General features: G+C 47.1%; 1 protein-coding gene across 1 annotated transcript in view; it reads left to right on the top strand.

Moving 5' to 3' along the window:
* Positions 1-8,902: 8,902 nt before the first annotated feature.
* The window catches only part of PGM2L1 (phosphoglucomutase 2 like 1), a 29,944-nt gene continuing 22,093 nt past the window's right edge, over positions 8,903-16,753 (top strand). The window contains exon 1 of the mRNA XM_051779516.1: positions 8,903-9,231. Within this exon, the coding sequence (XP_051635476.1) occupies positions 9,121-9,231 (111 nt within the window). The 5' untranslated portion in view covers positions 8,903-9,120. The remainder of the gene's footprint in view (positions 9,232-16,753) is intronic.

Below are 16,753 nucleotides of genomic sequence, written 5' to 3'. Positions count from 1 at the left end.
TGCTATAGTAACTCACATCTACTGAGGTGGAAAAGTTTAGATGAACGTTGCTACTTCTTCAATGGGCTGGAGAAGCCTAGAGAAAAAAAAGAATAAAATTATAAAAGGGTCTAGAAAATAAGAAAGCTGCTTCTTTAGAAAGAGGGAAAAAACTAGAGCTGAGCAGGGAAAGGACAGTACTGAAGTAGTAGGTGAAGACCAGAGGCAACTTCAGGGCAGAGGCAAATGGAAAGTGCTCTGGGCAGACCAGCAGTGGCAGAAGAATCAAAATCTTTTTCTATTCAGAGGAGAACAAGACACAAAAATCCCCTTCTGCCCCATTCTGTGTCCTCATGGCAACTGTTTCTTTTTACAGGGACCTAGCTGAGCTCAGCAATCAAAGTTCTACAAAGTTCTTTGAATATTACCTTCTCTGGTGCCTGTGGTAGCCAAGGTGACACAGACTCTCTGGAGAGACAAAGCCTTTGAAGTCAGTGAGAAGGAGAGTAAGCAGAGCAACCCCTTGTCCTAAAATCTAGAGAGGTCCTTGTTCCTCTCCTTTTATTTTTTCACCTGTAATATACCCTGCATGCTGGTGGAAAAGGCAACCTGAAATTCCTTCTGTCAGGACTGAGGCCTATTCTTTATTTTTTTTCCTCTGCCTTCTGGGTGGATACATTCTGCTGTTCTTCCCTTGATTTCTGGTCTAATGACCTCTTTTAAACAGGGCCATTTGAGCCACTAACCAGTGAAACCTGTGCAGGTTTAAGGCAAAGAATATGAAACAGCTGATCCAAGTTGCCATTAATTAACAGGGAAAGAAAAAAAGGATAGCTAGTGTGACACAAATTCCAATAAAACCCAACCCAAGTCATAAATGCTCAAATTGCTCTTGGAGGTCCAGCCTGGTCATTTTGACAGCAATTCAACCATGAGATCATGGGCAAACCACATCTTTTCTCTCCAACTCACTTCTATAAAACAAACAAGTGTTAAATATCTTGAAGTTTGAGATCCTGCCAGCTTCTCCAGTGCCACCTGCAGAGCATTTCCCAGCAGAGAAAGGTACCCATGTGGGTAGGGATACAAGCACAAAGAAGTTCTGGGGTCCCTTTCAGTGTCAGGAAAGGCATGGATACATTTTGCATTTGGATTGGCTTTCCACCTCCAGAAGAGCTGTGTAAAATGGAAGAGACCTGAATTTAAACTTTGCCAAAAAAGCAGGTTTGGTATTAAATGGACTTAACAGGAGTGGGTGTTGCCTGCACATTTTCTCTTTACGATTTCTATTTCCATGAAAAAAGTTAGCTTTGAAAAGCAATAATTAAACTCACTCGTCTCTTCTTTTGTTGTGTTTATACAAATACACTGTTGGCTTCCAATCAGAGCCACACCTGAAGATCACACACATATCCCACGGAAAAAAACCACAGATAATTTCACTGAAAAAAAATATATTAATGAGCATTTAGTCTCAGGAAACTCTCGTTTGAGGAATGCCAAGTTGAAGACCTCTTTGTAACCTGCAACACGACGGATTTCAAGGCAAGCTGAATCAGCACATGATTTTCGGGATGCAAGGAATGGTTGTCTTCTAAATGCTGAGCAACTCTTGGTTAAAACATCACTCCAGATTGAGTTCTAAAGGTCCCTCTAGCACTGCACCTTCTTTTATCCATCACCAGCGTGGAGAACAGACTTGGGAACATGTCCACATTCCCTTTCCTGCTCCTTTGCAAGAGCTCTTTCTCCAGGGGAGCAAGGAAGGACTGACACCCAGTGCTCAGTTCCTTCTGTCAGTGCCTTTCAACACCTTCCCTTCCAGAGACCACAGTCTGTGTCTGCTGCACGAAGACGCTCACAGAATCATCTCATCCTGGAACGACTTTGGATGTGATGATTGTCATTTCTGGACACCTGGAGTAGGGCTGCTGGACATCAAAGCACTGTTTGGAAGTCCAAAGAGAGAAAACACAGCGCTGGTGAGTTACTATGTTAATGAAAGGCTCACTGGATGCGTTTTCCCGTCCGCTGGTGATCTCTCCCACTAGAGGGAACTCTGAGGCCACCAAAGACACGAGCTGTGAGAGGAGCCTTTGCAAACACATTGGGGGCACATCTCTGTCACTCGTCATGTAACAACACAAAGAGCTGGAAGGGGACTTTTCCAGCTCCATCCCTCAAAAACATAACTTCTTTTTTTAAAAAATACTTACTGTTTTAACTTGGTATACAAGGAAAAACAAGTACCAAAAAAAAAAAGACAAGAACAAAAAAAAAAAATAAAATCCAAAAACACCAAAAAACCCCAAACAAACAAAAAAAAACCCCAAAACAAATAAAACAAAAGAAAACCCCAACAAACAAACCAGCCCCAAACAAGTAAAAAAAGAACTTGGTGTAGTTCTGTGGGTCAAGGGGACCTGCTTCTCCAGGAGGGCTGTCAGTGCTTAGTGGGAATCCTGTGGGAATACTGGGGAGGAGCAGGATGTTGGCTTGGGAACGGCACACTGCTCTCCCATCAAGTGTCCTGAGCCAGTCTCACACCAGGAATGTTTCTTTGCAGCCTGTGGGAGAGAGGGGTGATGATGGGGAGAGTTAATCTTGGGAATCCTGGGATCAGTTTTGGGCCTCTCGCTCCAAGAAGGACATGGAGGGGCTGGAGCGTGTCCAGGGAAGGGAATGGACTTGGGAAAGGGGCTGGAACAGCAGGAGCTGCTGAGGGAACTGGGGGGGCTCAGCCTGGAGAAAAGGAGGCTCAGGGGGGACCTTCTGGCTCTGCAACTCCCTGACAGGAGGGGGGAGCCGGAGGGGGTCGGGCTCTGCTCCCAGGGAACAAGGGACAGGAGGAGAGGGAATGACCTCAAGTTGTGCCAGGGGAGGTTCAAGTTGGATGTGAAGGAAAATTTCTTCATGGAAAGGGCTGTCCAGCCCTGGAACAGGCTGGTAGTCCCCCTCCCTAGGGGATTTAACAGCCATGTGGATGTGGCACTTGGGGACATGAATTCAAGTGGGTTTGGCAGTGCTGGGGAATGCTTGGACTTGATGATCTCAGAGGGTTTTTCCAACCTTAGTGATTCTGTGTGTCTAGTAAACATTAAGAATAAAAAACAGGGAGGCCAAAGAAAAGCACTGCCAGGCCATGGCAGGGCAGGGAAGTGCTGGACCAGCACCCCTACACTGCAGCAGAGGGATGCCAGACAAGGATCTTCCACGTTGCAGCAGGTACAAGAGAAACAGAAGTGCCTTAAATCAAAGAACCTGATCCGTTTGGAAGCTCTGCAGGAATTGCCACACAGGGTCAGTTCCTCGAAGCCCTCCATGGCTCTTTTCCTCTGTTTTCTGAGTCACCTCCCTCACCCCAGGCTACTATCAGATGCTTTAGATAAAGATGTGAGAAACCAAATCAATTATGTTCAGGCACAAAAAGTGTTTATTTTGCCCCTGTTGATTTTCTGTCACTCTGAGGTTTGCCCCCTCTGCAAGGCTGGATGGATGCATCCCTGTGGTGGCAGAAGCAGCACTGGATCCCCACTGCTCTTCTCCAGAGCATGCCCTCCTTCTTCCCTGAGGCAGGAATGATGTTTGCTTCACAGCTCTTCACCCAGGGATGCTGGGCGCAGCTCCTGCTCCTTCTTAACCCACAGAAGTCATTTTACAAGCTTTTTATATAAAAAAAAAAGGGGGGAGAACACAGCATTCAGACCTTTCCAGTATGAAATTTCTCTGTTCCACACATCTTTGGGATGAACTGGAGTGAAAAGTCCAGAGCAAACAGGCCCATCACATCTCCTTTCTGCAGATGGATGTGCCTGCAGAGCACACACAGGGGCTATTTAATATCCAGAGTGGAGGATTAAAAATACCCAGGTCTGTGTTTGGTTTCTGGTTTGTAAAGGACAGACATTGATAACTGAGGGGGCTGGTGACCAAAGGCAGCTTTCCCTGGGGTCCTGTGCATGAGCAGGAGGTGCTGAAATTCCCCCCCAGTGAAACAGAGACTCTGGAAGGAGCTTGTGCCCCGAGAAGGATGTGGCAAGCTGGATCAGTGCCTACTCCAGAGGGATTAGGGTGAGAAGAGGTGATAAACCTGAGCTCCTCTCTGCTTGCTGGCTGGGGGCTTTGCCTTGGATGAGTGCTCATGGGCACAGTTGGAATTGTGGTGTGGTTTTGGCTGCAAGCCTAGGAAAGATCCCACCATCTGCATTTGCTGGTTGTGGTGGAACCCATGAGTCAGAGGGCTGAGACTGTGGGAATGGTGAGGAAAGCTGTTCCTGCCCTTCCTTTGGGATGAGAGCAGGGGTTTCTCCGGTGACTCTGAGCTGCACGTTACAAACTGCTTTAAAAGTAGGAGTATTTTGGGTGTTGTGCTCCTGAGAAAGCCAAGTAGATCATTGCCAGTGCCAGAGAGTGCAGGATCAGGCCTTCCCAAATCTGCCAAGGGCAGCTGCAGAATTTCAGAAGCCATTTCCAAATCCCATTGGTCCCTGCTGCATCCTTCCCACCTGCCAGCCTGTTCCCTGTCTTCATGCTCTGCCTTCAGGACAAAGCCCTTTGCCTGCTGTGACTCCAGAGCTGATAAAAAACACCATTCCAGCCCAAAAAGACACCTCCCCTGTGGTGACAGCACTGTCAGCTGGAGGGATGTCCTTGCTCCCTGCCTGGAGCATTCCTGGCAATCCAGGGCTCTGGGAGGGAAGGCAAAGAATGGGAGTTGCTGTGTCATTACCAGGCAACCCAAGAGGCCCTGGAGAACAAACAGGGTGTTCAGGAGACATGAAGAGTAAAACAAGAGATGTGCTGAAGGGTGTGCACGGAGCCTGCTGGGAGGCTCAGCCACAGGCTGGAAGGATGCTCTGGTTTCATCCCGGATAACCCCAGCTCACTGAAGCAACCTGGAGCAGAAAAGCAACCTGGAATATCATGGGAGCCCTGGGCTGTTTGTAGGCGATGTGGGATAAATTGTATGTGGTAAAGTTTCCATGGAAACGCTGCCCTGCCTGGGTTCTGCAGCAGCTCTGTGATCACGGAGCTGATCCGGTTTGTTGTGGGCGAGGATTTGTCTGTGAAACCAGATCCCTGAGGATGCTGATGGGACGGGACAGATGTTTTTAATTCTGATGTGTGGCTTAGCCCTTCTTCTGGGCTGATCCCATAGCCTGGGCAGCAGGGAAGGGGGGGATTCTGCCCCTCTGCCCCCTCAGGTGAGACCCCCCTGCAGAGCTGCTCCAGCCCTGGGGAACAGCACAGCAAGGACATGGAGCTGCTGGAGAGAGTCCAGGGGAGGCACCAAGAGGATCAGAGGGATGGAGCAGCTCTGCTGGGAGGAAAGGCTGGGAGAGTTGGGGTTGTTCAGCCTGGAGAAGAGGTAGCTTTGGGGAGACCTAGTTATACCTTCCAGGACCTGCAGGGAGCCTGCAATAAAGATGGAGAGAGACTAATTACAAGGGCCTGGAGTGCCAGGACAAGGGGGAATGGCTTCCCACTGCCAGGGGCAGGGCTCGTTGGGATATTGGGAAGGAATTCTTGGCTGTGAGGGTGGTGAGGCCCTGGCACAGGTTGCCCAGAGAAGCTGTGGCTGCCTCATCCCTGGAAGTGTCCAAGGCCAGGTTGGACGGGGCTTGGAGCAACCTGGGCAAGTGGAAGGTGTCCCTGCCCATGGCAGGGGGTGGAACTAGAATGAGGTGATCCTACTAAATACGAAACTCTGGGTTTCATCCCAGCATGCAGAGAGCAGAGCTTTTTCCTGGAATCTGGAGCAATGCTCACACACAGTCCTGAGTGGGTGCTCCCGCTCCTTTTGGCTCGGGAGAAGTCATTCCCTCCAGCTGAGCCCTGCCATGGCCCCTGTTGGCCCTGGAAGCTCTCAGCATCCTGGTGGCACTTTTCCTCCCATCCTGGCTCATATCCATGGCTGGCAGTGTGGCCTCTCCCGTGGTTTTTGGTCCTTGGGCTGCCTGCTGCTGCTCCATTTGCTCTGGGCGTGCTGTGCCTCACTCAGGCATAATGGTGCATGAGGGTGAAAAATTAAAAACGTTGGCTTTCCTTCACTCCCACATTAATTTCCTATTTTCTGGCTTTCTTCCACGACCATGAGGACTGGAAATTTTGTTGTTAGCAATAGATGGAAAGAGATGTTTGTGCTGGCAGCCAGTGAGTGTGGGGAGGCCCTGCAATCCCCCCCATGTGCCTGGGGGAGCCGTGTTGTGCTGGGGCACGGCACAGCCCAGCCATGCCAGCAGATGGGACTCAGTTTAACTTTCCTGGAGCAGGATAATCAGCTTTAAAAATTCTTCTGGAGGCTGCTTAACCCTCAAATACACTGGACTTAGTTGTCATCTCCCACGAGGTCGGTGTCTCCTCCAGGCCAATGCAGCAAATCTCCATCAGCACGATCCGAGCCGTGCTCGGATCATAATTTTTTACATGATTGCCCTGCTCTGGAGGTGCTCAGGCTGCCTGGAATCAGCGTTGCCTCAGAGACAGCTATATCCGAAGCCTCCTCACAGGGAAATGTTTGGAAGCTAACATCGTCACTTCCCAACATGGTGAGATCTCAAGAAGTTTCCAACCCTTCACGCTGCGGTTATTCCTGGTAAAGAAGCAACCGTTAAGGACTTTTATCCTCTGTGAGGCTGCTTTGCCTGTTCTCCAGGGAAATAATCAAGGAGGAGCATTGGCATCTGAGGGAAGGATGATTCTCCCATCTGGATATCCAAAGGGAAAATCCTGCTTTTAATCATGGCTCTGTAGCTGAGCACTGATAACGCAGGGTGAGTGTCCGGAGTGAAACCTCTCTGTGAGGTTCAAGGTTTCATGGACAGAAAGATGCTCAGATGGCAAAAACCCTCCACCATTCAGGATATTTTAAATCTTTCATTGTGGGAAAATAATAAAAAAAAAAAAGGCAGGAATTGAAGGATTTAAAGGATGAAGTTTTATTTTAACAACATCTCTTATGGCCTTTCCAAAGTTTTTGTAGGAAATGTTCTTTGGACAGGTGCTTAACACAGTCATTATCCTGGTTTTTGGGGGGAAACTAAGGTTTTACAGGCTGGATCTCCTGTTATCCTGGCTCTGGCTTTCTCTCCTTGAAGACAAAACATGGAGAAGGAGAAAAGAGCAGCAAAGTCATGGAAAGCACTGAGATCTGGAGAAACGTGCCAGGGATGTGGTTTTCATGGGACTGCTGGGCTCAGGATGGCATCAGTGCTGCTGCAGATGCCACCAGATGTACAAGAAGGAATTATTACACCTGATTTCCTCACTCTATCAGTGTCCAGACTCTTCTCCTTCTCTGCACCAGAAATAGGGATACAAGAGGACATAAAAGAAAGTCCTGGCTTATGGTGACCTACTTCCTTCTTCTTATCTTTGTATTCTGTTGACTTCTATCAGTAATTTACTGTAACAGACCAATCAAAAGGTTTATCCCCCCCCACACCCAGCCAGACCTCTGGACTGGAGGGTTTGTCTGTGTGTGCAGATAGGAGAGAGTTCCCTTCAGGGCATGGACCTGAGACCTTTGAAAAGGAGATATATCATACTGAGCTTTCTAAACTATGATGGATCATGCCCTTCTATATTTACAGTTTTCAGCACTTTGCTATGCTTTGGGTACCCCAAAACACTTCCTGGGCTGCAGTCCAACAGCCCCCTGCCCATCTTCTCAAAGCTTCAAATCCCTCTGGAGTTCTGCCTCCAGCTCTGGGATCCCCAGCACAGGACGGACCTTTGGAGCAAGTCCAGAGGAGGCCCCGGAGATGCTGCCAGGGCTGGAGCCCCTCTGCTCTGGAGCCAGGCTGGGAGAGCTGGGGGGGTTTCCCTGGAGAAGAGAAGGCTCCAGGGAGACCTGAGAGCCCCTTGCAGGGCCTAAAGGGGCTCCAGGAGAGCTGGAGAGGGACTGGGGACCAGGGCTGGAGGGACAGGACAAGGGGGAATGGCTTCAAACTGACAGAGGGCAGGGTTAGATGGAATAGTGGGAAGAAACTGTTCCTTGTGAGGGTGGTGAAGGCAGGGAATGGAATTCCTAGAGAAGCTGTGGCTGCCCCATCCCTGGAAGTGTCCAAGGCCAGGTTGGACAGAGCTTGGAGCAACCTGGGATAGTGGAAGGTGTCCCTGCCCATGGCAAGGGCCTGGAACTGGATGAGCTTTAAGTTCCCTTCCAACCTAAAGCATTCTGTGATTCCATGATTCTGTCCCTCTGCAGTGCCTGCTGTCACTATGGCAACTGCTGTGAGAATGTGAGGCTGGGTGAGGATGCTCCGTGGGAGGAGGATGCTATCTCAGATAAGGATGCTCTGTGGGATGGGGATGCTGTCTGGGATGAGGATGCTATCTCAGATAAGGATGCTCTGTGGGATGAGGATGCTGTCTGGGATGAGGATGCTCAGCAGGATACAGTCACCCTACCCCTGCTGCTCAAGGCCAGGCAATTCAATTAGAGCCGATGCAGCCAAGGGAGGGGAGCTGCAGGCTATGACTCTCTTTCTAATGGCAATGGAATTGTTCCTGAAGCCCATCTGGAAACGCTCCTGAGGAAGGAGCTCATCCTGCGGGGCAGCACCATGTCCATTATCCTCTCAGAGGGAACAGATGATGCTCTGGGCAGCCCGAGGGGCGTAACCAGGGAGGGTTTTAGCTTTGCCTCGGATCCATCACCGAGGCCTCGGGCAGTGCCTGTTCAGCGGGTCAGCGACGGACACACGGTCCGCTGTTCTCCACATCAGGCAGGAGGCGGGACTCGAACCGGGGTCCCTCAGCCCTGCGCGCCCTTCCCTTCTCCCTGAGGCGCCGCGCGGCGCGGGGGCCGATGGGAGTTGTAGTTTCTTCTCACCCCCACGCCCTCCCCTCCGCGGCTCCCCCGCCGCGCTCGAACTACACTTCCCATGATGCCCCGCGAGGGGAGGGGGCGTGTGCTGGGCGGTGTCTCGGGGGCGGGGCCGGAGGAGGAGGAGGAGGAGGGTGGAGGGGGCGGTCGCTCCCCGTTAATCCCGCATAAAAACCAGCCCAGTAGATACCCCTTCCCCAGCGCTCATCTCCCCCCTCTGCTTCTGCCTTCCCCCCGGGCGATGCGCGGGGCCGCCACGGGCGTGGCGAAGTGAAGAAGAGGCTCCTTCCTCTTCCTCGTCCTTCTCGACCATGGGCGACTGCGGAGCCCCCGGGGACGTGAACTCCAACGTGCTGGTGGCCCGCAGCACCGGGGACGCGCAGCTGGACAAGGCGGTGTGGCAGTGGCTGAGCTGGGACAAGGTGGGTGACCAGGGGCGACTCTCCCAAAAAACCATCCCACTCCCCCCGGGGGCTGCCCCACCCTCCCAGGGCTGATGTGCCTTCAGGAATTCCGTCTCCATCCCATCCTGCCCGCGGTTTGGTCTTGTCTCCATCCCTGCCGCTGGAAAAAAAATACCGTCTGGATCCGGCCAGATCCTGCCTGTGGGATTGCTCACCTGTGAGACGGGAAGGGGGATGCTGCGCCCACCCCGGGGCTCTGCCCGCGCAGGGATGGCTCATCCTTAAGGAACAAGGTGGAAACAGGTGCCGGGGTGGCTTAAAACGCTGAGCCCGTTTTCCTCAGCTTTCCGAATTTAACCCCCTCTCCCCAGGAAACAAACAGGCCACGGAGGGTCCGAATTCTGGCACGTCCCTCTTCCAGCTCCAACACGGTGTTTCAAGAGCACTGCGGGCTTGATTAATTCAGATTTAACTATCCAAAGCAATGAAAACAAAGTGGTGCGGGAGGTTGTTTTGCTCATCTCATTGTTGTAAGGGTTATTTTAGGGTGTCTTTTTGCAGCTGGTTTGTCCAACCATGATGCCCTGTGCTTTAAAAAACATCTTGGAGGAGGGTAAATTACCAGTACACCAGTGGTTTGGGCTTTTGGCTTATTTTTTTCCTTATTTTTTTTTTTTAGGCTTCTATCTCCTGGCTATTTTTTTTTTTCTTTTTAGGTTTCTATCTCGATTTTTATTTTTTTTTATTTTGTTTCTTTAGTGATAGTGATTTCCAGTGTGTTTATACTGTTTCCTCTTTAATTTCATCCTACCAGGTCCAAAGCAGGAGGGCTGAGAGCACACCCCACCTGATGGCTCTCAGATGAGCTCTCTCCTGCTTGGAAATATGCTCTCCTCTTTCAGTTTTGCAGGAATTAACAGTTGCCATCTGCACCTTCTGCTCTTGGAACTGCTGCTGTGAAAATGTCCGAGAATAGTGGCAGGGAAGGAGTGGAAAAGGGAAATGGCACTGCTGATAATACACTTGATAACCCAGATTGAGCTCCAGCAAATGTTTTTTTTTAGTTAATTTCTGGTTAGTGTTTTGCAAGATTTTTGTTGTTTGCGTTTTCTAACTGATTATTGTGTACTTTTCCTATAAAGTAGGACTTACAATGGGGAAAAATATTTTGGCTAAAACCAGGAATAGTGGAATATCGTTTCTAGAGCTCTTTCTAAGGCCATAAATAAGCAATAAAATACAAACTGCAGAGTCAGTTTAACTGCACCTGTTTGCCCTGCTTCCTTAGGTGGTAATCATTAAATTTCCTATAGGGAACTTGGGGAATTGGAACTACTCAGAGGTTTCCAAGAGAGTTGCTGGGAGATTTTACAACTCAAAATCCCCCGGAGAGGCTGTAAACAAACCAGGTGAAGGTGTTTTGGGATGGGAAGGCAAAGAGAAACCAGGAAATAGGGCACGAGGAGGGTTACTGGTCCAATGGCCTTGTATTTCATGGGGAATGAGGCCTTGGAGATTTATTGCTTATCCAACTTCACGAGGGGCTGCCTGTGCCTCCCTCCCTTCCCACCCCCAGCTTCCTGAGTCTCAGGGATTTTTTCGATGCCTCTGATCAAGGGAAAATCTATGCACCGCATTCCCAGCTGTGGGAGGCTTTTGTCCTGTGACTTAATTGAAAATTGCCCGCTGTAATTAATTGCCAGAGCCGTGCTCGTTGTCCTCTGTGGTTTGGATGTGCTGGTGGTGGGCTGGGGCGTGGGTGGGTGGGGGAAACCTGACCGTGTGATGATCTCTCCGCTCTCCTCCCCTTCTCACCAGCATCTTCATTAATGCTCCTGGCATTCTCCCTGCTTTCCCATTCCCTCTCCTTAATTGCTGTGCTTTTGCTTTTTGTCTTGGAGGCACAAAGCCACGCGGCTTTTGTTCGGTTCTCTTTGGCAAACTGTGTGAACAATCGGTCATTGTTCTACTTTTTGTGCCTTTAATTCGCTTTCATCCACTTTCCAATTGTCCTGTTGTACTTTGCAGTCTCCTAAAGGAGTCTGGATTGTGGTCTTTGTTCCCAGACTGCTCCTGGATGGTGGTGGATGTTCCTGGGAGAAGGGGATGCTTTGGCTGTCACAAAAGCACCATTAGAACATCCCCTGGGGGGAAAAACTGGAATTAGCCCTCCAGCAGCTGTTTGTGCAGGTCCTGTTCACTGCACTCATTCTATTGGACTCATTTTGCTCAATTTTACTTTATTTTATTTCATGGACTCGGTGTCATTGTCTCAGGTGTATCTTGGAGAGCTCGTTCCTTGCTCATAAGATGGCTTGGTTGGTTTTGAGGTGCTTTTGGGGTGTCCCTCAGTGTGCTTTTAATTTTTGTGGCTTTTGAGATACCTTTCAACAGGGAATGGACTTGTGTGTTAGACCAGTAACTTTCTCCAGTCATTTGACTTGTGTTTTTCCTTAATAAGTTCCTTAAGTCAAGTTTTTAAGAGTAAAAATGGGGAAATCAAGTCTAGGAATGGGCCCCTGAAAAATCCATTGTAACTACACATGTGCACTGCAAGTTCTAATGTTAAAACATAAAAGATAAAGTTATGAATTACTGAAATAGCTGATTTTGACTGACTGGGGCAGAAACTTGTTGGTACAACCGATGTTACTGGGAGCAACTTGGAATGGAGTGAGCTCTGAAATAACACAAATTTGGTGCTTTAGTACCTTTTCTAAGACAGTAAACTCCCTGAAATCCATCAGGATAGTCTTGGAACTTGCACTTGGTGGCATTACTGTCTATATTGGTTGATAAATAAAGTGATAAATAAACTGGAGGCAGGAAAGGGTCAGTGTTTTACAGTGACTTTCAGGTATTAGAAACAAGACTTGAGCATTAAGACTTCCCTTGTATATTTTCAGTCTAGTTTAGTTAAAGAGTGTGGAAATGAGTGTAAAAAAAGGCAGTTCTAAGAGGTTTGGGGTTTTTTGTTTGCTTCTTGTTTTGTGTTGGGCCAAGATAAGAAGTGGTGCAGTTACTTAACTGATTTTCCCATAAAAATGGTGGTGAGGTTGCTCACTAGAAAAACATTTCTTTCTTAACAAGAAATGAGAACATAACAGTTTCTAAGAGAAATTATAAATGACAACTTGATGCAGGTGCCACTGCTGGTCTTAACTGTGTAATTAAGGTGATTGGCTATGCCATGGGTAATGTTCCCTTTCTCTGCACTAGGAATTCCTACAGATACTCGGGTGTGTTCTGAGGGACTGAGCCTGATTTTATTTGGAAAAAAAAAGCTTAATTGCTGCTTAAAAACCAAAGGCTGGCAAAGCTTGATGGACTTAATTTGTGGCTGTCAAATTTGCTGAATTCCAAGCAAACTTGAGACCATTTTTCCTTTCTCCCAGGCTAAAAGTGCCTGCAAAATAAAAAATGATGATGGCTGAGGGTAGTGAATTGCCACTTTATTTTGACAGAGTATTAGCTGTGAAACCTAACTCTGGCACTAAGTACACAGGATTAATGTGATTGGGAGTGAAAGAAACTGTAAGAAATACTCAGCTGATGCCCTTGTCTTTAATTCTGCAGTTGTTTCCAATTTTGTATCCTGATGAGCTACAAAAAAAAGTGTGCTTCTGCCTCAGAAGGCAAGTGGAAAACTGAAAATGTAGGAGCACAACACTGAATTTGGTAGAGAATATATTTGTTTTTTTTAATAAAACCTCCATCCTTTCTGAAGAGCGTTGATGTTGCAGAGCCTCAGCAGCTACGTTGGTCTCCTGCAGGTTGTGATTCTGATGCTGGCAGTAAATTTTTATAAGTAGTTGCTTAAAGTATATCTGACGTTGCCAGCAGGCTCAGCCCCCTTCCTTCTTTTTAGAAACCTTCATAGTCTCCTCCAAATTTAACTCTGGAGCACCACTGACATAGGCTTTGTAAAGTTCCTGTCTGAGAACTGGAGTCAGAAACAGCCCAGGTAGCAGGCAAAACCACATTTTATGGGGAGGCAGTGCTGGCTTCGTACAGGTGGCTTGTGTATGTATTAGTGGAATAATTTTACAGGAAAAACATGATACAGAACTGTCTTTTTTTCCTGGTATTTGTGTGAGTGAAAGAGTCTGCTTGGAATGGGATGGGAAAATGTTGCCTGGGCTCTGGTTGCTCTTCACTTCCCAGGTGTTGAATGGCCTCAAAGCTCCTGAAAAATTAAAAATGTTTAACGAGTTTACATCCTCAAGTGGTGGGTTGAGGTGTCTGAGGGCACTCACAGCACGTTTTGGGTGCTGCCAGGTTGAGAATTAGGTGAGGGCAGAGCTGCTGCTGAGGGGGAGAGTCCAGGGCTGGGGAAAGGACCAGCGGAGAGGGACACCCAGGTAAATCCAGTGAGGATGGGCTGTGCCTGAGGAGGAGGAATCCCCTGTCAGAGCCACAGCCACAAAGCCACCTCTAGTCCAAACCCCAGCCAAAGGCCCCTCTATCCCTCCCTGTCCCTTTTCTGGCCCCAGCAGGGCATGGTCAGGTACCACGAGCTCCTCCCAGGGCCCTCCTACCCCTGTCCCCTTATCTGCCACCTCCTTGCACAGGCAAGGGCAGGACCCCTTGTGCTCTGGGAGCAGGAGGGATGGCATCTGTTGGCTCTTGATTGCTGCCTTGTCCTCCCACTGACCTTTACAGGTGTCTCTTTATAGGTATATATCACTTTTATTTATTCAGATTTTTAATTTTTAATATATTTTATATATTTTTAATATATATATTTAATACTCTTGGGCACATGGTGTGATTCTTCAGGATGATCCTGTGCAGGGCCAGGGGTTGAACTTGATGATCCTTGTGGGTCCCTTCCAACTCAGCAGATTCTGTGATATAGATATAAATGTTATAAATACATACATATATAATATTATAATATTCTAATGTATTTATATATTACATATTTATATCTACACGTATTTATATTATAATTTTATTTGTTTATACATTCATATATAGATATATACATATTTATACATTTATTTATATGTTTACTTGTATATTGTTTGCATATTTACATGTATTTTTATATACATTTATAGTTATACATACCTGTAGCTACCTGTAGATGCCTCTATATATTTATATATATATTGATATACTTATATATATGATATATATAAATATACATGCATATATATAAATATTAGTTTTACTTAGATCAATATATATAGAAATATACATACTTACAAATAGTTTTATCTATTGCTATGTGTATTTCTGTTTGTGTATTCTCTTATATTTGTATTTATAATGTGTGTGTGCTGTGGGGGCTCTGGGCAGGTTCTTGGGAAGCTGTATGGCAGCAGAGCCTCCCTCTTCCCTTCTCTTTTCCCCTTTGGAAGCCTGGTCCCTGTGGACTCCAAGGACCCTGCTCTCTGCCAGATGCTTTTTCCACCAGTAAAAAATCCTTGGAAAACCAGTAGCAGTGTGGGGCTCAGGGCTTTGAAGGGTCTGTGTCTCCCTAAAAACCTGTTTATTCTTCAGACCACTCAATCCATGAGAATTTAAGTTGCTTTGTTGGAGCCACTGGGCATTCAGGGGTATCTTAGAGCATTACTTCTTTTTTTTTTTTTATAAGGAATGACTATTTTTGTATCCAACAACCTAGTTTATTTTTGCTTAAGACAGGAAGATCTAGGTTGTTTTATGTTGAGGGTTTTTTTTTTTTAAGGATATTAAAAGTCATCCAAGGACTGGAGTCTAAAATCTCTAAGGAATTTCTTTTGCTTACCCAAGTAACAGGAGAAGAGAGAACGGCCTCAAGTTGTGCCAGGGGAGATTTAGGTTGGATATTAGGGGAAATTTCTTCCCCAAAAGGGCTTTCCTGCCCAGGGCAGGGGTGGAGTGCCTATCCCTGGAGGGATTTAAAAGTTATGTGGATGTGGCACCTGGGGACATGGGTCAGTGGAGGCCTTGGTTGTACATGGTTGGACTCCATCATCTTAGAGGGCTTTTCCAGCCTGAGTGATTCCATCAGCTATTACACTCAGAAAAATGAACCCTCATAAAGGCCACTGTGAGACCTTCAGTTTTATGACTCGATTTCATAACTGCAAAGCAAACCAGCAAAAAGCCCTGCTTTGTTTGTTGGTGTTTTTTTCTCCCCAGATTTGCAGTCGGCTTAAATGTCAGCAGTGGAAGCTGTTCTCAGAATTCCCAGGGTGGTAAATGCTGCTCATACCCAGACAGGATGTTGCAAGAAACTAAGCCAGTGGGCTTTGAAACTCCAACCTGGAATAAAAAAGACAAGCTGGGAAGAGTGAAAGCAGTAGGGATTGTGCCAGGTTGGGATAACCTGTCTGGAGGTCAGGCTTCCAATGCTACTGAATGTGTAACCCAGAGCATGACACTGATCATCAGCACACCTGAATTTATGCCAAATCTTGTAAAATGCCCTCTTTCTGTTGGCCCAGGAGTTTCAGTTTTTCCAATCTGAAAAGATTGGAGGTTTTCACTTGTCATTTTATTTTTTTCCTCTTCTCTTTATCAAACTTTAGCTTAACTGAGGAAATTAAAATGTTTTTTGGGTGCTGTTTTGGCTGGCTCATTTTTATTCCTTAGGAAATAAATGGAATAGCTTCACTCAAAAATGCTTTTTAATCTATTTGTAAAATAAACCTTTGTGCTTTGTTGCTTCAGGGAGGTCTTGCCTCAGTTTTGCAAAGCTCCATGAAGCCTGCAATGTGCAATTTTTATTCTGTTTTTACAGGGAAGCAGTGCAGCGTATCCTGAAAAGCTATCAAAGATGCTGTGTAATTTAATAACCTGATTTTAAAGCAAAACCATGTAATATGATAGTGTGAAATGAGGTTTTTCATTACTTAGACTCTTTTCAGGTCAGTCATTTGTTTTTCTGGTTGGCTGCCTGTGAGCAGCTAAAAGAGAAACCTTCGCTCCTGTGGTTCAGTATTTGTTGTGCCCCATTGTTTTGGTTTCTGTTTAGACCTGGCTTTAGCTGGGTTGCTAGCAGTGTTTTGCTTTAGTTGCTGAGCCATCCAAGAGCACGGACAATAATAGCTTTTATTTTAAGGCACAAAGGAATGAAGATTTATCTTAAATTCACATATCTGGTGTTCAGGATCTGTTACCAAGCCGCAGAAATAATTTCAGATTTTTCAACGAGCTTTACTGTGTGCTTTTTCTCCTGGTGAGTGTGTGCAGCTCATATCTCTATGCTTTTCCCAGCATTTTCCCAATCCTCCTGAAGAAGTTCCCCCTCTCTGTGCAGAGCTGTGTGTCCTGGTGCTGCTGGAGCTGGCTGACCTCTACTTTAAATGTCAGGGGTGCTTCACTCTTGCCCTGCAGATTCCATTTGCCTTTTTTAACCCTTCCTTGGGACCCTGCTTTGGGGAAGCACTTGTGCCACCTGAGCTGTGTTTTATACTTCTGGAGTAGTTTTTTTCCAGCTGTGTATCCATTGCCTCCTCCTACACCGTGTGTGTAGGATCTGGGAAGTGTCTTGTCTGACCTGGGTGTAGGTTTTCTGGTGATGGAGTGAGTTCAGTATTGCTTGAAT

The sequence above is a fragment of the Manacus candei genome, unplaced genomic scaffold (assembly GCF_025592945.1).
Source record: "Manacus candei isolate 608988 ecotype Guabito, Panama unplaced genomic scaffold, ASM2559294v1 h1tg000014l, whole genome shotgun sequence".
NCBI classification, from domain to species: Eukaryota; Metazoa; Chordata; class Aves; order Passeriformes; family Pipridae; genus Manacus; species Manacus candei.
The sequence above is the reverse complement of the archived record's forward strand: the minus strand, read 5'-3'. Positions and strand labels throughout refer to the sequence as shown.